This window comes from Zeus faber (genome assembly GCF_960531495.2).
Source record: "Zeus faber genome assembly, chromosome: 4".
NCBI lineage: Eukaryota > Metazoa > Chordata > Actinopteri > Zeiformes > Zeidae > Zeus > Zeus faber.
In genome coordinates this window covers 26,683,472-26,704,570 of record NC_137191.1, presented here as the reverse complement: position 1 = coordinate 26,704,570, position 21,099 = coordinate 26,683,472, and the positions used below count along the sequence as shown (strand labels likewise).

The 21,099-nt window shown below is 42.7% G+C and overlaps 1 protein-coding gene across 1 annotated transcript in view; it reads left to right on the top strand.

The window, feature by feature from the left end:
* The window catches only part of grb2a (growth factor receptor-bound protein 2a), a 45,403-nt gene extending 27,569 nt beyond the window's left edge, over window positions 1-17,834 (top strand). The window contains exons 4-6 of the mRNA XM_079999356.1: window positions 12,510-12,632; window positions 15,108-15,282; window positions 16,672-17,834. Coding sequence (XP_079855482.1) covers window positions 12,510-12,632; window positions 15,108-15,282; window positions 16,672-16,854 — 481 coding nt within the window. The 3' untranslated portion in view covers window positions 16,855-17,834. The remainder of the gene's footprint in view (window positions 1-12,509; window positions 12,633-15,107; window positions 15,283-16,671) is intronic.
* Window positions 17,835-21,099: the final 3,265 nt, after the last annotated feature.

The following is a 21,099-nucleotide window of genomic DNA, read 5'->3' as shown; positions in this document are numbered from 1 at the left end:
GCCAGTCTACCATCGCAATACCAAAGAAGGGAAATGTGGAGCGGCATTTTCGGACTGTTCATGGAAAATACGACACCGACTTCCCGCTGAAAAGCGAGCTGAGAAAGAGAAAGGTGAAGGAACTAAAATCCCAGTTGTCCGGACAGCAGTCATTTTTCACACAACAAACTTCAAAAGCGAAAGCCGCCACCGAAGCATCGTTCCGGGTGAGTCACGTCACCGTTAATAACAAGAAGTCCTTCCAAGACGGAGAGATGGTAAAAGAGGCATTCGTTGAAGCAGCTGACTCATTGTTTCGAGACTTTAAAAATAAGGCAGAAATATTATCTTCGATCAAAGCTCTCCAGCTGTCAAGAAGTACAGTTACACGGCGCTGTGAAGCCATGGCTGAGGATTTAACCCAGCAACTTTGAAAGGACATCGGAGATTGCGAGTGTTTCTCACTGCAGTTGGACGAATCTACGGACGTGAGTGACACAGCCCAGATGTGCATTTTCATTAGTATGGTGTTTAGTGATATCACTACAAAAGAAGAGCTATTAACAGTACTGCCCATGAAAGAACAGACGCGAAGAGAGGACATATTTCAGTCGTTCAAAAACTTAATCGAGAAAACCCAGCTCCCAGTGTACAAATTGGTGTCTATCACCACGGATGGAGCACCCGCAATGGTTGGCCGCTTGAATGGATTTATTGCCAAGTGCAGGCAGGACGATGCTTTCCCGGACTTCCTAAATTACCATTGCATAATCGCCAGATCTCTTCAAAGACGGTTATTTCGTGCACATCTGGAGAAGGCTGACTGCGACCACTTTGAGTTGTTGCTACACACTGACGTGAAATGGCTTAGTCGAGGGAAATTCCCTCAAAGATTTCGAGAGCTCTGTCCGGAGATTAAGGAGTTTTTTCCGTGTAGCTGGACATGCAGAATTCACGCAACTAAATGACGGTCAGTAGCTGTTAGACTTGGCATTTTTAACCGATCTGACAAACATGTTAAATGACCTTAATCTAGAGCTGCAAGGAAAAGACAAAACAGTGATCAATATGATCAGCTCAGTTAATGCTTTCAAACGAAAGATGCAACATCTCTCCTCAAAGCTGCAGCGCCATGATTTGGCAAACTTCCAGAACCTGGCATCGGAGCTGGAGATGCAATAGAAGGCTTGTGTGCAACTTGACAGTGCACGCTACACAGAGCAGATTTACAATTGTCTGTCAGAGTTTGACAAACGCTTTCAAGACTTTTCTTTGCTCGAGCCAGTCGCTACATTCATGTGATATCCTTTTCGGGAAGATGCTGAGGTTGATTCACTCGCATCAAAAATTGCAACACTGTTTCACCTGAACTCTTCTGGAGTGGAAGATGAGATTTTGACACCACAAGCCGACATTGAGCTGAAGTCCAGAGCTCATGGACAGTTCTGGAACTTACTCACAGAGGTAAAGAACCCCAACATGAGGAAATGTGCTACCTCCTTGACTGCATTATTCGGCTCCACTTATTTATGTGAGTCAGCCTTTTCCCACATGAAGATCATTAAGTCCAAGTACCGTTCCACCATGACTGATGAACATTTGGAAGTGTGCTTGAGGCTGGCGGACTATGCATCCCTGGCTGATTCAATTCAGTGCAAGTCATCAGAGTAAACTCGGGTAATGACAAAAAATTTACATAGTTAATTGTGTTGTGTTGTGCAATATTGGCTCATGCGGTTATGCATGTACATCAACATACATTGTAGATATAAAGAATCCTCAATATATTTATAAATAAATATATGTTTTGCATTTTTGTAGTAGGTATGTCATTTTGACTTGGTCATTTTATAAGTAGCTCGCATGCTGAAAAAGTGTGAGCACCCGACTTAACGCAAGGAACTTTTGCTCGTGGTCTTAAATGAAAACAACATTCAAGGTGTCCGATGTTTAAACAAAATCTTAAAATATTTAATGCTCAATTGTTAAATTTATGTGTAACATGATACTTCTTCCTTTAAACATGGTATCGAATGAAAAAATAGGGTTAGATCTGACCCCAATAACTGAAATTGAATTCCAATAAGTCACCAGTATCATGTTCAATTTCTCACATTTATATGTGAGTTTGTCGAGAAGTCTGCATCTGTCAATACAAATTGTATTTGTTTACTAGCAGATATTGACTGCTCAAATAATGCTATTATTAAACACATTAACAATTAGTTGAATCTAATCTAATATCGCGGATGAGCAGACACATAGTGGCAAAATACTGCATATGTGACCCACCGCAGATTTTAGGTACATTTGGTGTACCTAAGAGAATCAGAGAATGGAGAATCAGAGCTTCAAAACAAGGTATCACTTGTGCGATTCAAACAAATACTTTTAAAGCTATGTTTGTTAATGACAAGGGTGCGGCAAATTGTGTTTCTGAGAGCATCACCCTCAAAGTTTTCCCAACCCTTGGCTTCATTCAGCCAGCTCCCAGAATGCAAATAGTTCTAGGACCAACAGAGGCACATGGCTACATGCCACATGGCCACTTGACACCCTGCTGAATGGGAACTTGACACCCTACTGCCTGGGGCAGTACGCGCTGCTTACACTGACTTGGATCTGTCGCACTGTTCAGATTAAGATCCGCGATATGATTTAGAGCTTCTGCCGCTTCTCGTAATCTCGTAATGTGGGGACGGTAGCTCAGGAGGTAGAGCTGGTCGTCTAGTAATCTAAAGGTTGCTGGTTTGATCCCAGGCTCCTCCTGCTAGGATGCTGTAGTGTCCTTGAGCAAGACACTTAACCCCTCATTGCTCCTGATGGCTGCTTCCGTCGGTGTTTGAAAAATTGTAAGTCGCTTTGGATAAAAGCGTCTGCTAAATGACGAAATGTAATGTAATGTAATCCATAACAACCCGGGGATGAAAGTTTTCACAGACAAGGGAAACCGAAGGCTCCTCGTCTTGTTTAAGGAAGTGACATCAGTTTTTCTTATTCGCGGGTTACGTCACCTACACAACAATATATCCAGGTGTGTGTATAAAATACATACGATTTAAAGGTTGAACTCTATCAAAACGGCTTCACATTGTGACTTCACATCACATGGAATATGGAGGAATGATTTTCACTTGGACGGTCGCTTTAAAGGAAACGATCGACCGGGATTCGCGCTGTTCAGGGTCTCGGTAAGTGAACTGTGTTTCCCCATGTAATATAACGGGAATATTTAACTCGACAGTTTAACATTTATCTACTATTTATAAATCAAACTCGGCTTTGAAAATATGTTGAGAGATTAAAAAAAAAACAAAGGAACACGAATCTGGAAAAATCTAATTTTCTTTCTGGAAAGGTTTTTTTTCGACATATTAGGCTGCTTGTAGCGATTTTAGAAATGCGTGACAAATAGGGTTTTGCTGCAGTGGGTCACATATCACTCACCCCATGACGTAAAGTAGCAGCTACAAAGCGCAACATACTGTAAACCAATCATTGCGCTTTACAGTAAAACACAGCACGCATCTGTCTTGTCTGTCTTTTCACTACAACTCTGCCTCGAGATTTGGGGAATTATTACTTTAAAAATAAACAGCAGCAATAAAACTGTATTTCACTACGATGGTTAAATTTTGCAATTAATCTGCGGTTCACATGCATGCTGAACTGTGGGGGGCAATCTGTTTGTGAGAGAGAGAGAGGCAAGGAGGGGCTGAGCAAATCAATGCACTGCGCACAGCTTGACAATTAAATAAGATTTTAGCCATTTTAAATAGTAAAGAAATAGAAAATCAATATGTGGTGCTCAACGTTGATATTGTGAAAAACATCTCCACAGCATGATGCTGCCACCACCATGCTTCGCTATAGGGATAGTATTGGCAAGGTGATGAGCGGTGCTGGTTTCCTCCGTACATGCCGCTTGGAATTCATGCCAAAGAGATCAATCTTGGTTTCATCAGAGAATAGAATCGTGTTTCTCATAGTATGAGTCCTTTGCGTGCCTTTTAGGAAAACTTCAAGTGGGCGGTCATGTTCCTTTTTCTGAGAAGTGTTCCGTCTGGCCACTCTACCATGAAGGCCTGATTCGTGGAATGCTGCACAGATGGTTGTCCTTCTGAAAGGTTCTCCCATTCCCACGAAATGACTCTGGATCTCTGACAGAGTTGCCATCGGGTTCTCGGTCACTTCCCTGAACAAGAACCTTGGTACCTGATTGAGTTTGGCCGGGCAGCCAGATCTAGGAAGAGTGTTGGTGGTTCTGAACTTCTTCCATTTAAGAATGATGGAGGCCACTGTGTTCTTGGGGACCTTCAATGCTGCAGATTTTTTTTAATATCCTTACCCAGATCTGTGCCTTGACACAATCCTATCTTGCAGGTCTACAGACAATTCTTTCGACCTCATGGCTTGGTTTTTACTCTGACATACACTGTCAACAGTGGGACCTATTATAGACAGGTGTGTGCCTTTCTAATTCATGTCCAATCAGATGAATCTGCCACAAGTGGATTTGAATCAAGTTGTAGAAACCTCTCAAGGATTATCAATAGAAACAGGATGCTGCTGAGCTCAATTGTGTGCGTCATAGCAAAGCGTCTGAATACTTACGTAAATGGAATATTCTGAAAACCAGTTTTTTGCTTTGTCATTGTGTATTGATTGATGAGGACAAAAGAATTTGATCAATTTTAGAAGAAGGCTGTAATAAAACAAAATGTGGAAAAAGGGGTCCGAAAACTTTCTCAATGCACTGTATATGTCTCCTGGTTTGACATAACCCAGCATTCGGTGAGGCAGTCGTGTAATTTAATGTGGGTTGCTGGAAAATCAATTATTGTAAAAGTTCTCCTTTTCATTTTGTGATATAGAAGTTTTATCTTCGTAAACGTAATTTCTGGAACTGTGAGTGTCCCATAATGGCCTCCCTGCTGTAAAGATCCATTAACGTACATGTTGCGGAAAAAAAACAAAAGCAGAATCATTTCTTGAAGCATAAACTTGTTGTCATTGCCTGTAATAAGCATACACGTAATGCTTAGAACTTTATAAATATTGTATCTAAGTCCCCTGTGGACAATCAGGGAGGGCTTAACCTTCTCTATTTTTGTAACAGTAGTTGAGTCCTTTGGTTGGGGTGAACATGGGAAAAATCACCTGAAATCAACTGTGGAAGATGAGGACGAGGAGGTGAAGAGGGGCTGTCACTTCCAGTCTGTGATCTGACAAGCAAGATAACGGATGGACACATGGATTCCAATCTGTCTGTACAGGCTATAACTGCTTCACTACATATCAGGAAGGTTTTGTATATAACATCACATCCAAACTGGAATTGAAAAGATTCCGTGTGGGGGAGCTTGAGTTCATGCTTTACTAAATAAACATCAGAGCCTTGTCACAAGCAAGGCGGTTTTGACAAAAGGTTTTTCCTAGTTTCACATCCTGTCTGAAGGTAAGCCTTTGAGTTTTAAATTGCTTTGAGTTAACAGCTCTACATATTCCGCCACTTTATCTCTATCAGCCGTGGAAACCGAGATGTGACTGAAAATAGTCTGAGTACTAACTGTGTCCTTCATCAGCGTTTTAATTGCATGAAGCACTGAATCCATCAAAGCATCCCCACCCCCACTTTTGTTCCAGAACAGGAAAGGTAGAGATAATGGGAGGAAACCCACAATGCCTCCCCTGTCCCTGGGGAAGCACAGCAGGCCTGTAGTCTGCACGTGAGTGGTTAAAGAGCAAGTCTGATATACTGTGTGTGTGTGTGTGTCTGTGTGTGTGTGTGTGTGTGTGTGTGTGTGTGTGTGTGTGTGTGTGTGTGTGTGTGTGTGTGTGTGTGTGTGTGTGTGTGTGTGTGTGTGTGTGTGTGTGTGTGTGTGTGTGTGTGTGTGTGTGTGTGTGTGGTAATGAGCAGGCTACATATGAATTCAGTGTGAATTCTCTTAAATCATTAAATTGAAATTGTAAATGAATCAAAATGCCTATGGGCATGAAATAGGACAACATAGACCAAACGTATAGCAGAGAATTCTTAATGGCCAATTAATATGTAGTGCCCAAAAGTGTGCTTTTTTAAAGATTTTGCTGTGGTCGCAACTTTAATTGCCAACCATCTAAATCCAACTAGGCCAGAACATTAGTGAGCATTTAGTTACAATAGTGGTTTGACATGTTGTGCATCCCAATCTAATGACATTTTGTGTGAATAGATTGCAAACTATCAAAATATTTCACTCAATTTCACCTGAAACACCTGAAAATACATGAAGTCTACTCTATCAGTCAGTTATTTATACATATACAGTACATACATACTGTATACTACTTCTTATATAGTGACCGATATGAACCCCTTTTGCCTCTCGACCTTCCATATTCCATTTGTGGCAAATTCTGAACCTTCTGCGTGTTGCAGCGGAGATTTTCAAACCAAGCAACATTTTTCCCATTAACAGGGTCATCCAGTTTGGGTCAACACATGCCTCATTTTCCTGTTGTTAGCTGACAGGAGGGAAATCTTATCTGCTTCATGCCTATTTCTTTCAAATGTCCTGAGCGCACAGCACTGTTGTAAACAGCTGATATTTGAGCATGTGTAACTTTTTGGTTAGCTTGAATGGCTCCATTATCCTGTGTTTTCACGAGGGATGGCTCGACTTTTTTTCATGTCCAATACCGCAACCTTGAGCATCTACCGATACCAATCCAATACTGTTTTTTCCCCCTCTCTTAAACAACTAAGCTGTTAATAATACATTTGTCTGGAAGCACTTTGCTTAACCTAGCCATCTAGAAAAAACACAGCGATCGAGGAGGAACTCCTCTGCTCCATGCTCGTCGTTGTCTGTTTCGTCCGTGGTTCGATCACTGCATGTGGATCATGGACTTCCTGTCTGACAGGAAGTCGATGACGAAGTCCAGCACGTGAAGCTTGGAAATCACATCTCTGACTCCCAGACTATCACCACCGGTTCCCCTCAAGGCTGCGTTCTTTCTCCTCTGCTCTTCTCCCTGTACACCAACAGCTACACCTCCGGCCACCAGTCTGTCAAGCTCCTGAAATTTGTGGATGACACCACCCTCTCTGGTGGGGATGAGTCCGCCTCCAGGTGGGAGCTTGACCATCTGGTGACTTGGTGCAGCCTGAACAACCTGGAGCTCAACGCTGTGAGGACAGTGCAGATGGTTGTGGACTTCAGAAAGAACCCTGCCCCACTCACCCCCATCATCCTGTGTGACTCCCCAGTCAACTCTGTGGAATCCTGCCGCTTCCTGGGAACCATCATCTTCCAGGACCTCAAGTGGGAGCTGATCATCAGCTCCATCATCAAGAAAGCCCAGCAGAGGATGTACTTCCTGCGGCAGCTGAGGAAGATCAACCTGCCAGAGACAATGATGGTGCACTTCTACACCTCCATCATTGAGGCCGTTCTCACCTCCTCCATCACCATCTGGTAGCTGCTGCAACCACCAAGGACAAGGGCAGACTGCAGCGTGTCATTCGTTCTGCTGAGAAGGTGATTGGCTACAATCTACTATCTCTCCAGGACCTGTACGGCTCCAGGACCCTGAGGCATGCAGGTAAGACTGTGGCTGACCCCTCCTACCCCGGACACAAACTGTTTGAAACACTTCCCTCTGGCAGAAGGCTGACGTCCAACAAGGCCAAAACCTCTTGCCACAACAACAGTTTCTTCCCATCTGCAATTGGCCTGGGACCCCCCACTGAAACGGACCTCTCAGCCCCCCCATAGATACTACACTGTCTTGTACGCCTTAAATTGAATGGGTATGTCAATGCGTTACATTAACACACATTCCTCATTCTCTGGACTGTATCCGTGAACATTGCACATACTGTTACACTTTATACTGAACATTTGCACATTCCTGCACAAACTGTACAGCTTTATTTAAAAAAAACAGCCTTAGTTTACATATGCTAATATATTTCACCACTATTTTACTTATTGTTTTACATTTATGCTTCATGTATATGCCGAACACCAAGACAAATTCCTTGTTTGTGTAAACTTACTTGGCAAACAAGACTATTCTGATTCTGATTCTGATTCTGATGAGTCTGTCTCAATCGGCAGGCAACAGCTTTCTGCCTGCGCAGATCCTGTCTTCCGAGCTGATTTGTATTTTTGTTTTTGAGAGAAAGGCATCCAATAAATGATGTTGCCTTCTCTACAGTATGTTGCTTCTTTCTGTGTTTCTCTTTGACGGGTCCAAACAACCACAACGACGTAGGGGCTACGGCACCAGACAGGAGCACAGTACTCAGCACTGGAGAACACCAGGGCCTCGGTGGAAATGCGCAGTGTCTCCCATGTGGTGCCGGCTAGACGACGTATCCGCACGGCGCGGGAGGTTGTCTTTGCCTTGACCTTATCCAGGTGTTGTCTGAATGACAGTGTTCCTTGCTTCACGTCAAGGTATGTGGGGAAGGGCTGGTACTGTAGCCGGCTGCTGTCAACCATGATGTTCACTTCACGGGACGCATCTTTGTTGTAGAGGTGGAAATTGATGATACGGTCTTGTCAGCACTGAGCTTGAGGCGCCAGTTCTTCAGGTATGAAGACCGGATGTTCATGTCTTCAGAGAGGCCCTCCTCCTCTGCTTCCCAGGATGGCTTGCTCAATAGGATGACCAAGTCGTACCATAGCCGTACTTCCTTGATTGTGTGGCAGGTAGGTTGTGGATGTATATGTTAAACAGCATAGGTGCCAGCACTGAGCCTTGTGGGACACTGTTCTTGAGCTTTCTCACCCTACTGCTTTGGCCGTTGCTGTTGTGTGGCCAAAAGCCGCGGTTGCTCAGCATCTCGATTATGAAGCTCACAATGTGCTTGTCTGAGATGGGTTCCAGAAGCTTCATGGGTAGTCCACGTAGCCAGACAGTGTCATATGCGGCTGTGAGGTCCAGGAAAACGGTGCCGGCCTTCTCTCCTGCCTGGAAGCTGTCCTCTATGTCTTGGCACAGGAGGGTCACCTGGTCTGCCGTTGACCTACCACTTCAAAAGCCAGCTTGTTCTTTGGGCTGCTGGGGGTCGATCACTGGGTTGAGAACCACCAGGATAGGATGTTCGAGGAGCTTGTATGGAATGCAGAGCAATGAGATGGGCCGGTATACTTTGGGTTGTCGCTTGGCTTGATTGGCTTCAGCAGGGCGATCACCTTGGCACGGTGCCAGATCTTTGGCAGCTTTGAATGATGGAGACATGTAGAGGAAGGAGCCGTACACACTTGCTAAGTTCCATAAAAAGACTTGAAATAAAATAACCTACATCTAAAATTAAAAAACACTATTTGGTGCACTGATTGCGGTCACCCCATTGCTTGCGAGCGTATCACTAGGGCGCATTGTCGGTGCCATCAGAGAGAGACAGGTGCGTAAAATGCACCCCGATCACTCCCTCTCTGCGCGCCCGTTTGGGGTAGTGCTCGAGGTGGGAGCCTATCTCGCCTATAGGTTGTGCCGAGCCCCCGCCCCCCCAAATTGTCGAATATTCGCATTGAACAGCTGAATCCCATTCGACTGACAAAATTTGGGTAAAGTACTAATAGACAGTCACAGCAAGCATGGCTGCACGCACAGCATCTGAGATTGTTGTTGCAAAATCACCGAAAAGCAGCTGGTCTGTCGGCCCGTTCCATGCAGAGACAGGACACGGGGGTTTCAGGGCTGGGAGTCACAATGTGTAATTATTCTCCCTCATTGCAAGATTCTCTAAAGAGAAACTACACAAATACCAACAAAAACGTTCCCTTTTATTTGTAAACTGAATTTTAAAACAACTCTGTTAATAAAATCACTAAACCTGATTGAGCTGTTTGTGTATGTAATTTTGTCTCTGCATCAAAAAGTAATTAGTAGACTTTGAATTTCAGACTTTGTTTCTTTCAGAATTTCTGACTTGTGCTGCGGATCAATTTCGACCAACGTATCAGAAATAAACTCTCTCATCGCTTCCAATGCATTTCCAGGGAACGCCCGTAGTTCTAAGTCACAAAATCTCGGAGGTGCGCGGCCTCGCGCCGGTCCCCAAGCACCATGCAACACCCCCTGGTGACATAATTTTGTTACGTGCTGCCTCGTGCCCTTGCGCTTGGGGCAGGTATAAACCAGGCTTTAACCAACCTGTTTTCATTTCGACCCAAATTTGTCATTCTTCATTTTGCATTCCCAAGTTCTTGCCATCATAATCAGATTATTGTATTGTTTTTGTCTAGATTAACCTTTCTTTTGTGCTAATTCTATGCCACTAAACTCTGTGCAAAGCAATCACTGCTTTAGAACTGTAATTTCCCAAAGAAGGCTTGAGCTCAGAAGTTGAGCACACATGGTCAAGTCAAGTCAAGTCACACTTTATTTATAGAGCGCATTTCATACCAGGGCAACACAATGCGCTTTGCAAAGAAATACAAAAAAGAAAGAGAGAACATAGTTGTCAGCTGGTCGTTACAAAAAAAGTCCCCTGAAACAACAAAAACAACAACAAAAGCAACAACAAAGACAACAAAAACAGCAATAAAAGTGACTCCAACCAAAGTGGCAGCAACAGAAAACAACAGCAGCAATAATAGCCACAGAAACAGCAACAACGGCAGCAGCAACATCGACACCAGCAGCAGCAACAAAAACAGCAGCAACATACACGCAAAGACGTCACCGGAACCGGAAGTGATAGCTCTCACCGGAACTGGAAAGGTCACTCAGGTAAGAGATGGTTAAGTCGAGGTATAAGGTTACATTAAGTTGAGGTATAAGGTAAGCGAGAATTAAGTTTAGGTATAAGGTTAGCAGCAGCAACGACAACACCAGTTAATATATAAAGTTAGCGGCACCAACAACATCACCAGCAGCAACAGCAACGACAACACCAGCGTCAATACCAGCAGCAGACAACAGCAGCAACAAAAATAGCAACAGCAACAGCGCACAAGCGAAGACGTCACCGTAACTGGAAGTGGTCGCTCTCACCGGCACCAGAAATCTCCTCATTTGTATTGAGCAGTGTGTACCATCTCATCTCAACCAAGTAAAGCACAGCAAAGACGTCACCGGAACCGGAAGTGGTAGCCCTACGGGTCAAATTTCCAAACAGACCTTTGGAGGGAGATCCTGTTGACTCTCTCACTGAAAACACACCCTTCTTATGATCCTCTAAGTGTAATGTCACAACAGAAACAACTACAGCAACAAAAATAGCAGCAACATCAACACCAGCAGCAACAACAGCAAAACCAAGCAGGAGCAACAACAGCAAACACATGCAAAGGCCTCGCCGCAACCGGAAGTGGTAGCTCTCACCTGAACTGGAAAAGTCACTCAGGTTAGAGATGTTAGAGATGTTGAGTTGAGGTACAAAGTTAGAGATATTTAAATTAGGGTATAAGGTTAGAGATGGTTAAGTTTAGGTATAAGTCTAGGGATTGTTATGTTTAAGTATAATGTTCAAGATGATGGTTAAGGAATAAGGTCAGCGATGGTTACGTTTAGGTATAAGGTTAGCAGCGGCAACGACAACACCAGCAGCAATGACAACACTAGCGGCTACTGTACGAGCAGCAACAATAGCAGCAGCAAAAACAGAAGCAGCAGCGACAGCGCATAAGCGAAGACGTCACCGGAACTGGAAGTGGTAGCTCTCACTGGAACCAGAAATCTCATCTGTATTGAGTCAACAGTTCTCAGGGAAGCAACACACAGCAAAGACGTCACCAGAACTGGAAGTGGCAGCCCTCACCAGACACTGAGATTTCAACTGTGTGCACCATCTCATCTAAATCCAGTCACGGTGGATGGTTAGGTTTAGGTATAAGGTTAAGGCAGCAACGACAACACCAGCAGAAACAATAGCAGCAACAGAAAACAGCAGCAGCAATAGTAGCAGCAACAGCGCACAAGCGAAGACGTCACCTGAACCAGAAGTGGTAGCTCTCAACGGAACCAGAAATCTCCACATCTGTATTGAGTCAACAGTGTGTACCATCTCATCTCAACAAAGTAAAGCACAGCAAAGACGTCGCCAGAACCGGAAGAGGTAGCCCTCACCAGAAACCGAAATTTCAACTGTGTGCACCGTCTCATCTTAATCAGTCACGGTCCTTTAATTAGCGTCCCTAAATTTCTCTCTCTCTCTCTCTCTCTCTCTCTCTCTCTCCTTCTGTCTCTCTCTAAGAAAGCAGGTAGAATACACCACATGTAGAATCACATAATTCTGTAGTTCTGTCAACTCACGATGAGCAATTGCCTCATTCAGCTCTTATTCATGAGACTCTCTCTCCAAAAATGCTGTGCGCCTGTATCAAAGCAGTCTCGTTATCTAAATTAGAAAATGTCAAAGCTTCTTTGTCACTGAGGTGAACATAACTTGACATAACAAAAGTCATTTTCTTTGAAGGTACTTTTCTCAAAGATATTTCACCTGCCAGATCTGTTTTTCCAGGTCGACAAATGTCTCACAGGGTTCTTTTAGCAATTGTCTCCTTATTGTTTGTTGTTTTTTTTGGCAGCTGGTTCCACGGGAAGATCCAGCGAGCCAAGGCGGAGGAGCTTCTGAACAAGCAACGGGCCGACGGGGCCTTCCTCATTAGGGAGAGCGAGAGCACCTATGGGGACTACTCCCTGTCCGTCAAGTAGGTCTATTTTATGACCCTGCCTGCCCCGTTTCCTCCCAATTCGTCCCTGGGGTTCTTCTTGATCGAAATAGGCTTAAAAACTCCTTTGTACATCAGTCCATTCTACTACTAAACAAACAAAAATGATTCCAGAGCCTTTTATGATTTCATGGGTATTAGTCTTCTTATGTCTTTGTAAATTGTCTTACCTGTCATTTATCCTGTCAACACCTGTGCTTGTCTAATCTGTCATCTGTGTTGCTTGTGTATCGTTGTGCTGTGATGCCAGGTGCCATTGGTACTTGTGTCCTTTCTTGTCACTCCAGTGATTGTTTATCTGTACGTCCTAAATGTTTTGAGGTGCCTTTCCCAGGGACGCAAAATGAATTTCAGTGCCCTACTGACCAATAAAGTTGTATCTTAACGTATCATATCGTAGAGCAGGGGACGGGAACCTATGGCTTGCGAGCCAATTATGGCTCTTTCGATGACGGTATATGGCTCGCAGACAAATTTGAGCTAAAATCTTTCATCACAATTAACAAGTAATAAATAATTATTCTGTGTCAATTTAAAGTAAAACAGGTAAGAGAAATTACAATTTTGAAAATAAAATTCTAAATAAATGTGGCGGACAAAGGGACGTAGTCAAGCACCGGCTGCGGACGACAGAAAGACTCCGGGGCGCCTTTTACTCAGCGCCCTGCCCCTCCCGGGTCTCTGCTCAGGCGCCACTTGTGGGAGTCTCTTCCCACAGGTAAGGGTTTAGGGAGGGAGACGGAGTCTTTCTGGCCCTGGTGCGCTGACATGGCGAGAGTTTTATTGTTCGTTTCAATATGCGGCACGCAGGCCACAATTATATATATCACTGAGGATTATTATAATAATTATGGATAATAATGATCCTCTTGGGCGCACGAGGAACGGCGGTCCACTGCTGGGCTGCTTACGAGCCTGTGCGCCGATCCCCTCTGTAAGACAGACAAACAGTAAGAAAACTCCCTGCCTCCAGTCGGACCAATCAGCTGAACACAAGTGGACAGAGATGGAAAAAACTTCAATATGTATGTGACAAATAATCTCTTGAACTTGAACTTGAACTTGAACCTGAAGACCAGCTGATTCTTAAAACTTGGAACGAGCTTCCCGTCACAAACCACACAATGCAGCGTGTGAGTACTGCCGTATTGACCATGTTTGGCTCTACATACGCATGTGAGCAGTCTTTCTCGCATCTGAGAAACATTAAGAGCAACCTACGCTCACGTTTAACTGATGGAAGCCTCAAGGCCTACATGAAGCTTAACCTCACTACGTAGGAACCAAGGCCATCAGCAAAACCATGCAGCCCCACAAGTCGCATTAATGGTAAAAAGTATTTCATTTATTATTGGTTAGCTACAGTATAACAACAATATTATTAAGAAGAAAGATACATTTATATATATATATATATATATATATAGCGCTTTTTTAAGTACTCAGAGATGTTAAAAATGTGTTATACGTTAAAAATGTATGCCTTACTTAAAAAATGCATGCATTAAGTTGTATTCAATTTTATTAAATATTATATGGCTCACAAGGAAATACATTTAGAAATATTTGGCTTTTATGGCTCTCCCAACCAAAAAGGTTCCTGACCCCTGTTCTAGAGTGACACAGTGGCCTGTCTTTTGTGGTGTCTCTAATGCTTTTTATGCTCTTGAAATAGAAGATTACTTTCTCGATCCCCAGTTTTCCAATCCATATGTACATTTGGTGTGCAGGTTTACTTATTAATGACAGCTCCAGTTTGTGTCCTGCTTGGTTGTTTTGTTAAATCAAACCTTTTGTCCAGCCACTTGTGATGAATCAGAATCAGAATCTGTTTATTCAACCAAGGACATTTTCATATACAAGGAATTTGTGGTGTGGTGAATATTGGTGCATTACTGTTCAGTGCAACCAGATGAATATGGCTTTTTTAATATCAGAGAACCACTTAGTCTCACGACACATGAAGGACTAAAACTTCTAAATCGAATAGTGTTCTACTCTTAGTAGAGACAATACGTACAATCAGAAATGTATAGTATAAGAGTAGAGTATAAAGAGTTTTAGTATTTGAGTTTGCGATCAATTTTAAGCCACCCAAAAACTAGTGATATTTTCACCTCGTAAAAATTTTCAGCTTGAAATGATTCAGCTTGATTCAAGCCGATAGAAAAAAATGTTATTCCAATTTTTATGTGGATGATTGAGTATTCTTTTTATGAATTAGTTGAGCCCCGTCTCATTTAAAATGTTCTTACCCCTCTCATAAATTACAATTTCAAATGCTTTGAATGAAAGCCTTTCCTTCTTTCATGATTTCCTATGGTCTTGAGATATATTTCTTTTACTTAGAGTAAAAAAAAAACCATTAAACCACAAATTTAATACCGCAGGAGAATGAGGTTTGATTTTTTTGATGTTTGATGTCCTTTTTTCGAATGTTCCCACCATTCTCAGGTTTGGCAATGATGTTCAGCACTTTAAAGTTCTGCGTGACGGCTCTGGAAAATACTTCCTTTGGGTGGTGAAATTCAATTCCCTGAACTCGTTGGTGGAATATCACCGCACCGCCTCGGTGTCCCGCAGCCAGACCATCTACCTACGGGACATGGAAGAGGTCCAGCTTCCGCAGGTCAGACACGGCGGTGGGGGGGAGCATTTACAAGCATTTATACATCCACAAGGACATATATGACGTCTTCTTCTTTCGGCTGCTCCCATTAGGGGTTGCCATAGCGTATCATAAGCCTCCAATACCTTCTGTTGTCTTCTGTCATGGTCCAACGTGGATGTGTTCTCACTCCACACAAAATATTTTATATATTATATATTTTGATTTGGGGACTTGGTCCTTGACCTTCTTGATGTATGAGCTGATGTTGCGGTCCCATTGTGTAAATATGGTGCCCAGGAAACAGAACTGGGGAGCCATACATGGTGAGTAAGGGGAGGCAGGGCTGGGCTTCTCCTGAAGTCCACCATCATCTTGACTTTTATCAGAGCGCGGAGCTCCAGGTTGTCCTGGCTGCACCAGGATGCCAGATGGTCATCCCATCTGTCAGCAGAGTCATTACCCTCAGAGATGAGTCCGATGAGGGTGGTGTCATCAGATTGGTGTCTGGAGGTGTGACCGTCTGTGAATTTGCATGGGTGTTGGCTGTTTGTATGGCTGTTTACAATTAAATGCCATCATTTGCCAATTATAGAGGAAAGACGTGATTACGTCCCCTTTGCCCTACATCCTACATCCTACATTTTACGGACAATTTTGAAGCTCGCACAAGTTCTGACAGGCCGCATTGTCAATGGTAGAGCAGAGCCATCGTGGCCAACAGGAGAGACGGGGAGGACACGGAGCCGCAGCCAGAAACACACAACATACCTATTTTACTTTTCTCCTGTAGGTTTTTAATATAATTCTTATTTAAATTTAGCTTTTATTCATTTTTTACAGTGATGAAGACTAATAAAAAATAAATAATCCTGTCCCACGCGGTATCGCATCATTTCCGGTGTCTATTCTCACGTGTGTTTTTGTGACAAAATGTAGTTTGGAGACCAGACAGACTCGTTTGGAGATTCCTCCTTGTGAAAGACCTTGTAATGCGTGACCCCCTGTCGCCGATCAGCCATGTAGTGTAAAACCACAAGACTGCAAGATTCCCGATCACAAGACAGAAAGTTGTGTCGTGTGAATAGTATAGCGATCTGACAGCCATGTGGTGTGCCCATGGAATAAGTCTGCCCGCTGTTTTGTGAGTGCCATTTACATCTGCCAACTCAGCACCACCATTGGTCACCTAGCCATCCTCAAACAGGTATTTTCCCATCTTAGAAGGGCTTGTGAAGCCCTTTTAAGATTGGGACAGTTGAGTATTTCACAAATTTTTGCCATGCCAATAAACCAAATGCCATTCAGCTGCAGAATTTTGAATTGCATGCAGTTGGAGAAATTACCTACTTGTCCTTATGGATCCTTACGCTTTTCTTTTATTTTCTTTCTTTTTTCTTTCGTCTTCAGCATTTGCACGTCCAGGCGCTCTTTGACTTTGAGCCTCAGGAGGACGGGGAGCTGGGCTTCAGGCGTGGGGAGACCATCCAGGTGCTGGACAACTCTCACGCCAACTGGTGGAAAGGCGTGCTCCGCGGTCAGGTGGGCATCTTCCCACGCAACTACGTCACACCTGTCGAGCATCACGTGTAATTGCACCCGCCCACTCCTAAAGGCCTTTGCGGTTTGCGCATCAATCGGACACATCTAGCGGCACTTGTCTGAAGAAGATTTGAAGGGCTTGATGGAAAACCCTGAATCGAGGGCCTATAAGTGTTTTGCAGAGTGGTGAACAACTTGAGGAAGCATCTCAGCAAATCAGACGTGCTTCAACAAAGCAACCTTTTGGAGCTCACGGACGGAGCATTGATGACGCTCGGTGGAAAACAAACTTGGGTCGGGGGCCTTTTTCTATGGATTTGTAATGCTGTAAATCAAACTAGTGATGGTTATAACCATACTTCCTAATGATGCACTATGCCGGATTCTCTTTTCTTCTTTTATTTAAAGTCTTTCTTGATATAACCCAGGACGAGTTGTTCAAAACGACTTTTGAGAAACAATTTGCAAAAAGATGTCAGCTGGTTATGGAGACCAAAGACCTGTGTGTTATTGCCAACTCTTAAGGATGCTGGAATTTCCCTTATTTTCAGTTTTTAATGGTTTGTGTGTAATTTAATGTTGTATCGACTTTGATGATGGACACATTTTTTATTATTAGATCTTAACTGTTTTTCTACATGTGTGTTTTAATCAATCTGTAACATGTTTTTCTATGGTAGAAAACAACTGACTATAGCATGCTGTGTGACCAAATACTAACACTATGATTTTTGACACATTACCACAATTTGTTGAAAACCCCCTAAAAAAATGTAACGTGCATGTGAAACTTGAGGGATGATTTGTTTTGATCCTTAGTTTTTTTTGTTTTTGTTTTTTTTTCACAGGAGGAGGTGTGTGGTTAAATTATGTAGACCATCTGAAATGGTCATACAGTATTTATGAGGCTTTTATTAATCTCAAAAAACAAATGTGTTTTGTGTAGTTAGAAAATAACTGTGAAAACTTTTTTTTTAACATATAAGTTACGTTTTTCCATAGAAACCGCTGCCTGTTCAGTTTTAAGTGATGTCAGGATGATTTTTCACATTAAATGACGTTTTCACATTTTGTCAACGAGTGTAAATATTAAAAAGATCGTCTGGTTTTAATGATGAATGCAAGGTCAAAAATTTTCAGAATATCTAACAGAAGATTCAATGCCACCTCTGGTCCTTTCAAACTCAAGTTCAAGTTGTTTACAGAGTAAAATAGCACATTTTATTTGCAGTGATATTTATATACATGGTGTGGAAACGGTGTGGAATATGTTGGTAGGTGGTATGGGTTGGGTGACAACTAGTCCTCACTGCATTTTGAGAGGGAGTAGCTATTTACATTTAAAAACGATACAGTTTGTTGATTCCAATATGGAGTGAAGTCTTCTCAAAGTCTCAGTTGCGGTGTTTAAAATGCGACATGGGGAGGTTTGCCGTCACAAACATAATTTGTTGAATTCAGCTCGGATATGATTCTGCTTCCGAAACCTCTTTTAAATTTTCCCTCTACGTGCAGCCAGAATATGTCATTATCATGATTACACACCCCTGTCATTGATATGATTCTGGACAGTTGAACTGTGTGTGTGTGTGTGTGTGTGTGTGTGTGTGTGTGTGTGTGTGTGTGTGTGTGTGTGTGTTTATAGAAAATGCAAAATGCTTCTCTGTTCAATTCTGGCTTGTCTTTCAAGATATGATAAATAAGGAACTTTCTGCTGCAGAGGCTGCTGCATTTTGGCAGCTTTAGACAGTGACTTTCATCATTCATTCATAACCTTTATTTCCTCAGGTCCATACAAGGAAATGTTTGTGTGTTAATATGAAAAACTAGAGGAAATCTCTATGTTATAAAGAGAGCTGCTGAGGAGCCATTGCATCCAGGAGATTTTCCCTTAAAAGATTCACCATTTTAAATATTAAGAGGAGTTACCTTCTTTCTACCACTTTCCCAGAGCTATTTAGAGTCGAAGAAAGCAGCATCAAATTGCCAGTTTCATTTTACTCTGTGTTTAAAAAGGATACTGGAGCGGTGTTCCTGGACTCCAGGGCATCCCTCACTAGAAATAAAGCTTGCAACTTGATGGGTTAATTACACAAATGCAAAAATCATAGGACAATAAATAGGCGCTGATTGAACTTGATCTTGAACTTGCTTGAATGTACAATTAAGCATGGTTTACAAAGCCAGAAAAGGGAGTGCTGGGATGAATGGACCAAGGGAATGTGTATAATATAATAACGTCCAAGCAGAACACCTCAGTACTCAGTACTTCCCTCTATAACAGTATACTTTAGTCTGGGTACAGAGTTTTGAGTATTGAGATAGGCAGGGCTTCAGGGCTCTGTGTGGGCTCTGAGTCACGTATGTCCACACTCAAAGGAAGGAATCTCTGTCTGTCTCTGTACGTCTGTCAGTCTGTCTGTACGTCCTTTGATTATCTCGAACGAGCATGCACTGCCTCTGCAACTGAGTCACTTAAGTGCGCAGTGTAGCCCGTCCCAAACAGGCATGTTTTGAACAGGCATGCACTAGTTGAATAAATAAACAGAGCCTTGGGCAAAGTACAAGGAGGTGGAACATTTTTGTTGTGTCACTTCCTGGTGACTGTATCAGTGTAGTTTGCTCAAGAGGATATTAATTCTCCAGAAAAACGCATGACACGACACAGAATAATCAAAACACGGGGACAGTTTATGGTAGTGATGGTTTCCATGTATGGCAGAGATAATGTCATTGTATAATGCTTCCACATAAACAAATAAAAATAGAATAAAGTACCATCACTTCAATGGTGGGGGTAAATTATCTTTTTTATTTTGCATTGTTTGAGTTTGAGTCTGGGCTCTACTGCTCGTCACTACCGGTGACGTGTACAGAAAACATAAACATACTTAGTGAGCTAGAAATAGAGGAGTGATGAGCTTGAATCCCCCCATTGGATAGAAGAGTAGATCCCAACAGTTGGATGCAGGGGAGGTGGAGGGAGTGCAGCAGGCCGCAAAGCAGGTATGGCAGGAGGGTTGTCTGACAGAATTGGCTCCACAAGTTACACCTCATTCTATCTTCCTCAAATATACTTAAGTTCTGTGAAGCTTTCTTATAAGGCGAGTATAGAACAACATGATATATGAATAATTACAGCAACCACCTTGCATAGGCGCATTGTCTTAACAACTTCAGAGCACTGTATTATTACTGTGCACGTCCCCAGAGGGTTATTGAGTCATTGACTTGAAGGTTTTCGGTAAGTCAGTCTAGGTGTTATTTGGGTCTTGTCTTGTATTAGGGAAGTATTTTGCCGTGAATTGTTTGGTCTCCCTAATTAATGCCCTCCCTCTCTCCCCATCTCAGTCACTCGCTAAGGTAATTGGTGCCCGGTCTAAGACAAGTTCAGATTTCAGGATTTCAAGGCTTATTTCACTTTCTACAAGTGTTGTTTTTTTTTTATATTAAAAAAGGACTAATCTAGATTGAAATAGAAGAGGATATTGTTTTTGGAAACACAACTAATGGATGGATACAATTTTAATGAATAATGCCTTACTCTCAGGTATCCACACATCTATTAATCCAACTTAAATTGAAACACTTTAAATTTTATCCCTCTACAGTTTATCCCACTCACCGTCCATTATTGACACACGCAGAAATATTCTCCTCTTGCAGTGGCCGCCCGAAATGTTGTTATATTGTGAGAGTATGTGTGTCATATTTAAAATCTTGAGGGTACAAAGTTGTTAAGATGGACCAATTCTAATCTAAGTGTACCATTTATAAGGTAAATTCATTAAATGCATGAATAAAAGGAAAGGTTTAAACATACCAAATGAATTACTTCAAAATAAAAAAAAATACAATTAAGACAGAAAAAAAGAGTAAATGATTAAAAAGAAATGATGATTAGATGGTACATGGTGTCAAGGAAGTCCTGATCCACGGTCTGCGAATAATTGACGGTGTTTTCCAGTTCCCCATTCGCTGCAAACAGCGCTGCATTGATCCTGTCCCTGTGTTGCTTCATCATGTCTAACCCGGTCTGACGCAGCGTCCTGTGGCCTCCTGCGGCTGCTCAATGGCATCCGTCGGGCAGCGACGTGGAAAGGGGACGCCCCCAGGATTGGTGACATGGCCCTCGAGCCATGTCACCAACAAATTTCCAATACCCTAGAGTCCATTCGATTCTTGTTAAATCTCCCTGTTGTCTTAAACTAGCGGAGACGGAGGGCGAACAGTTGAATTTCAAAACAAAGTACAACATGAAGACTGTGATGTTTATCCGGTTTGACTGCAGCCGTC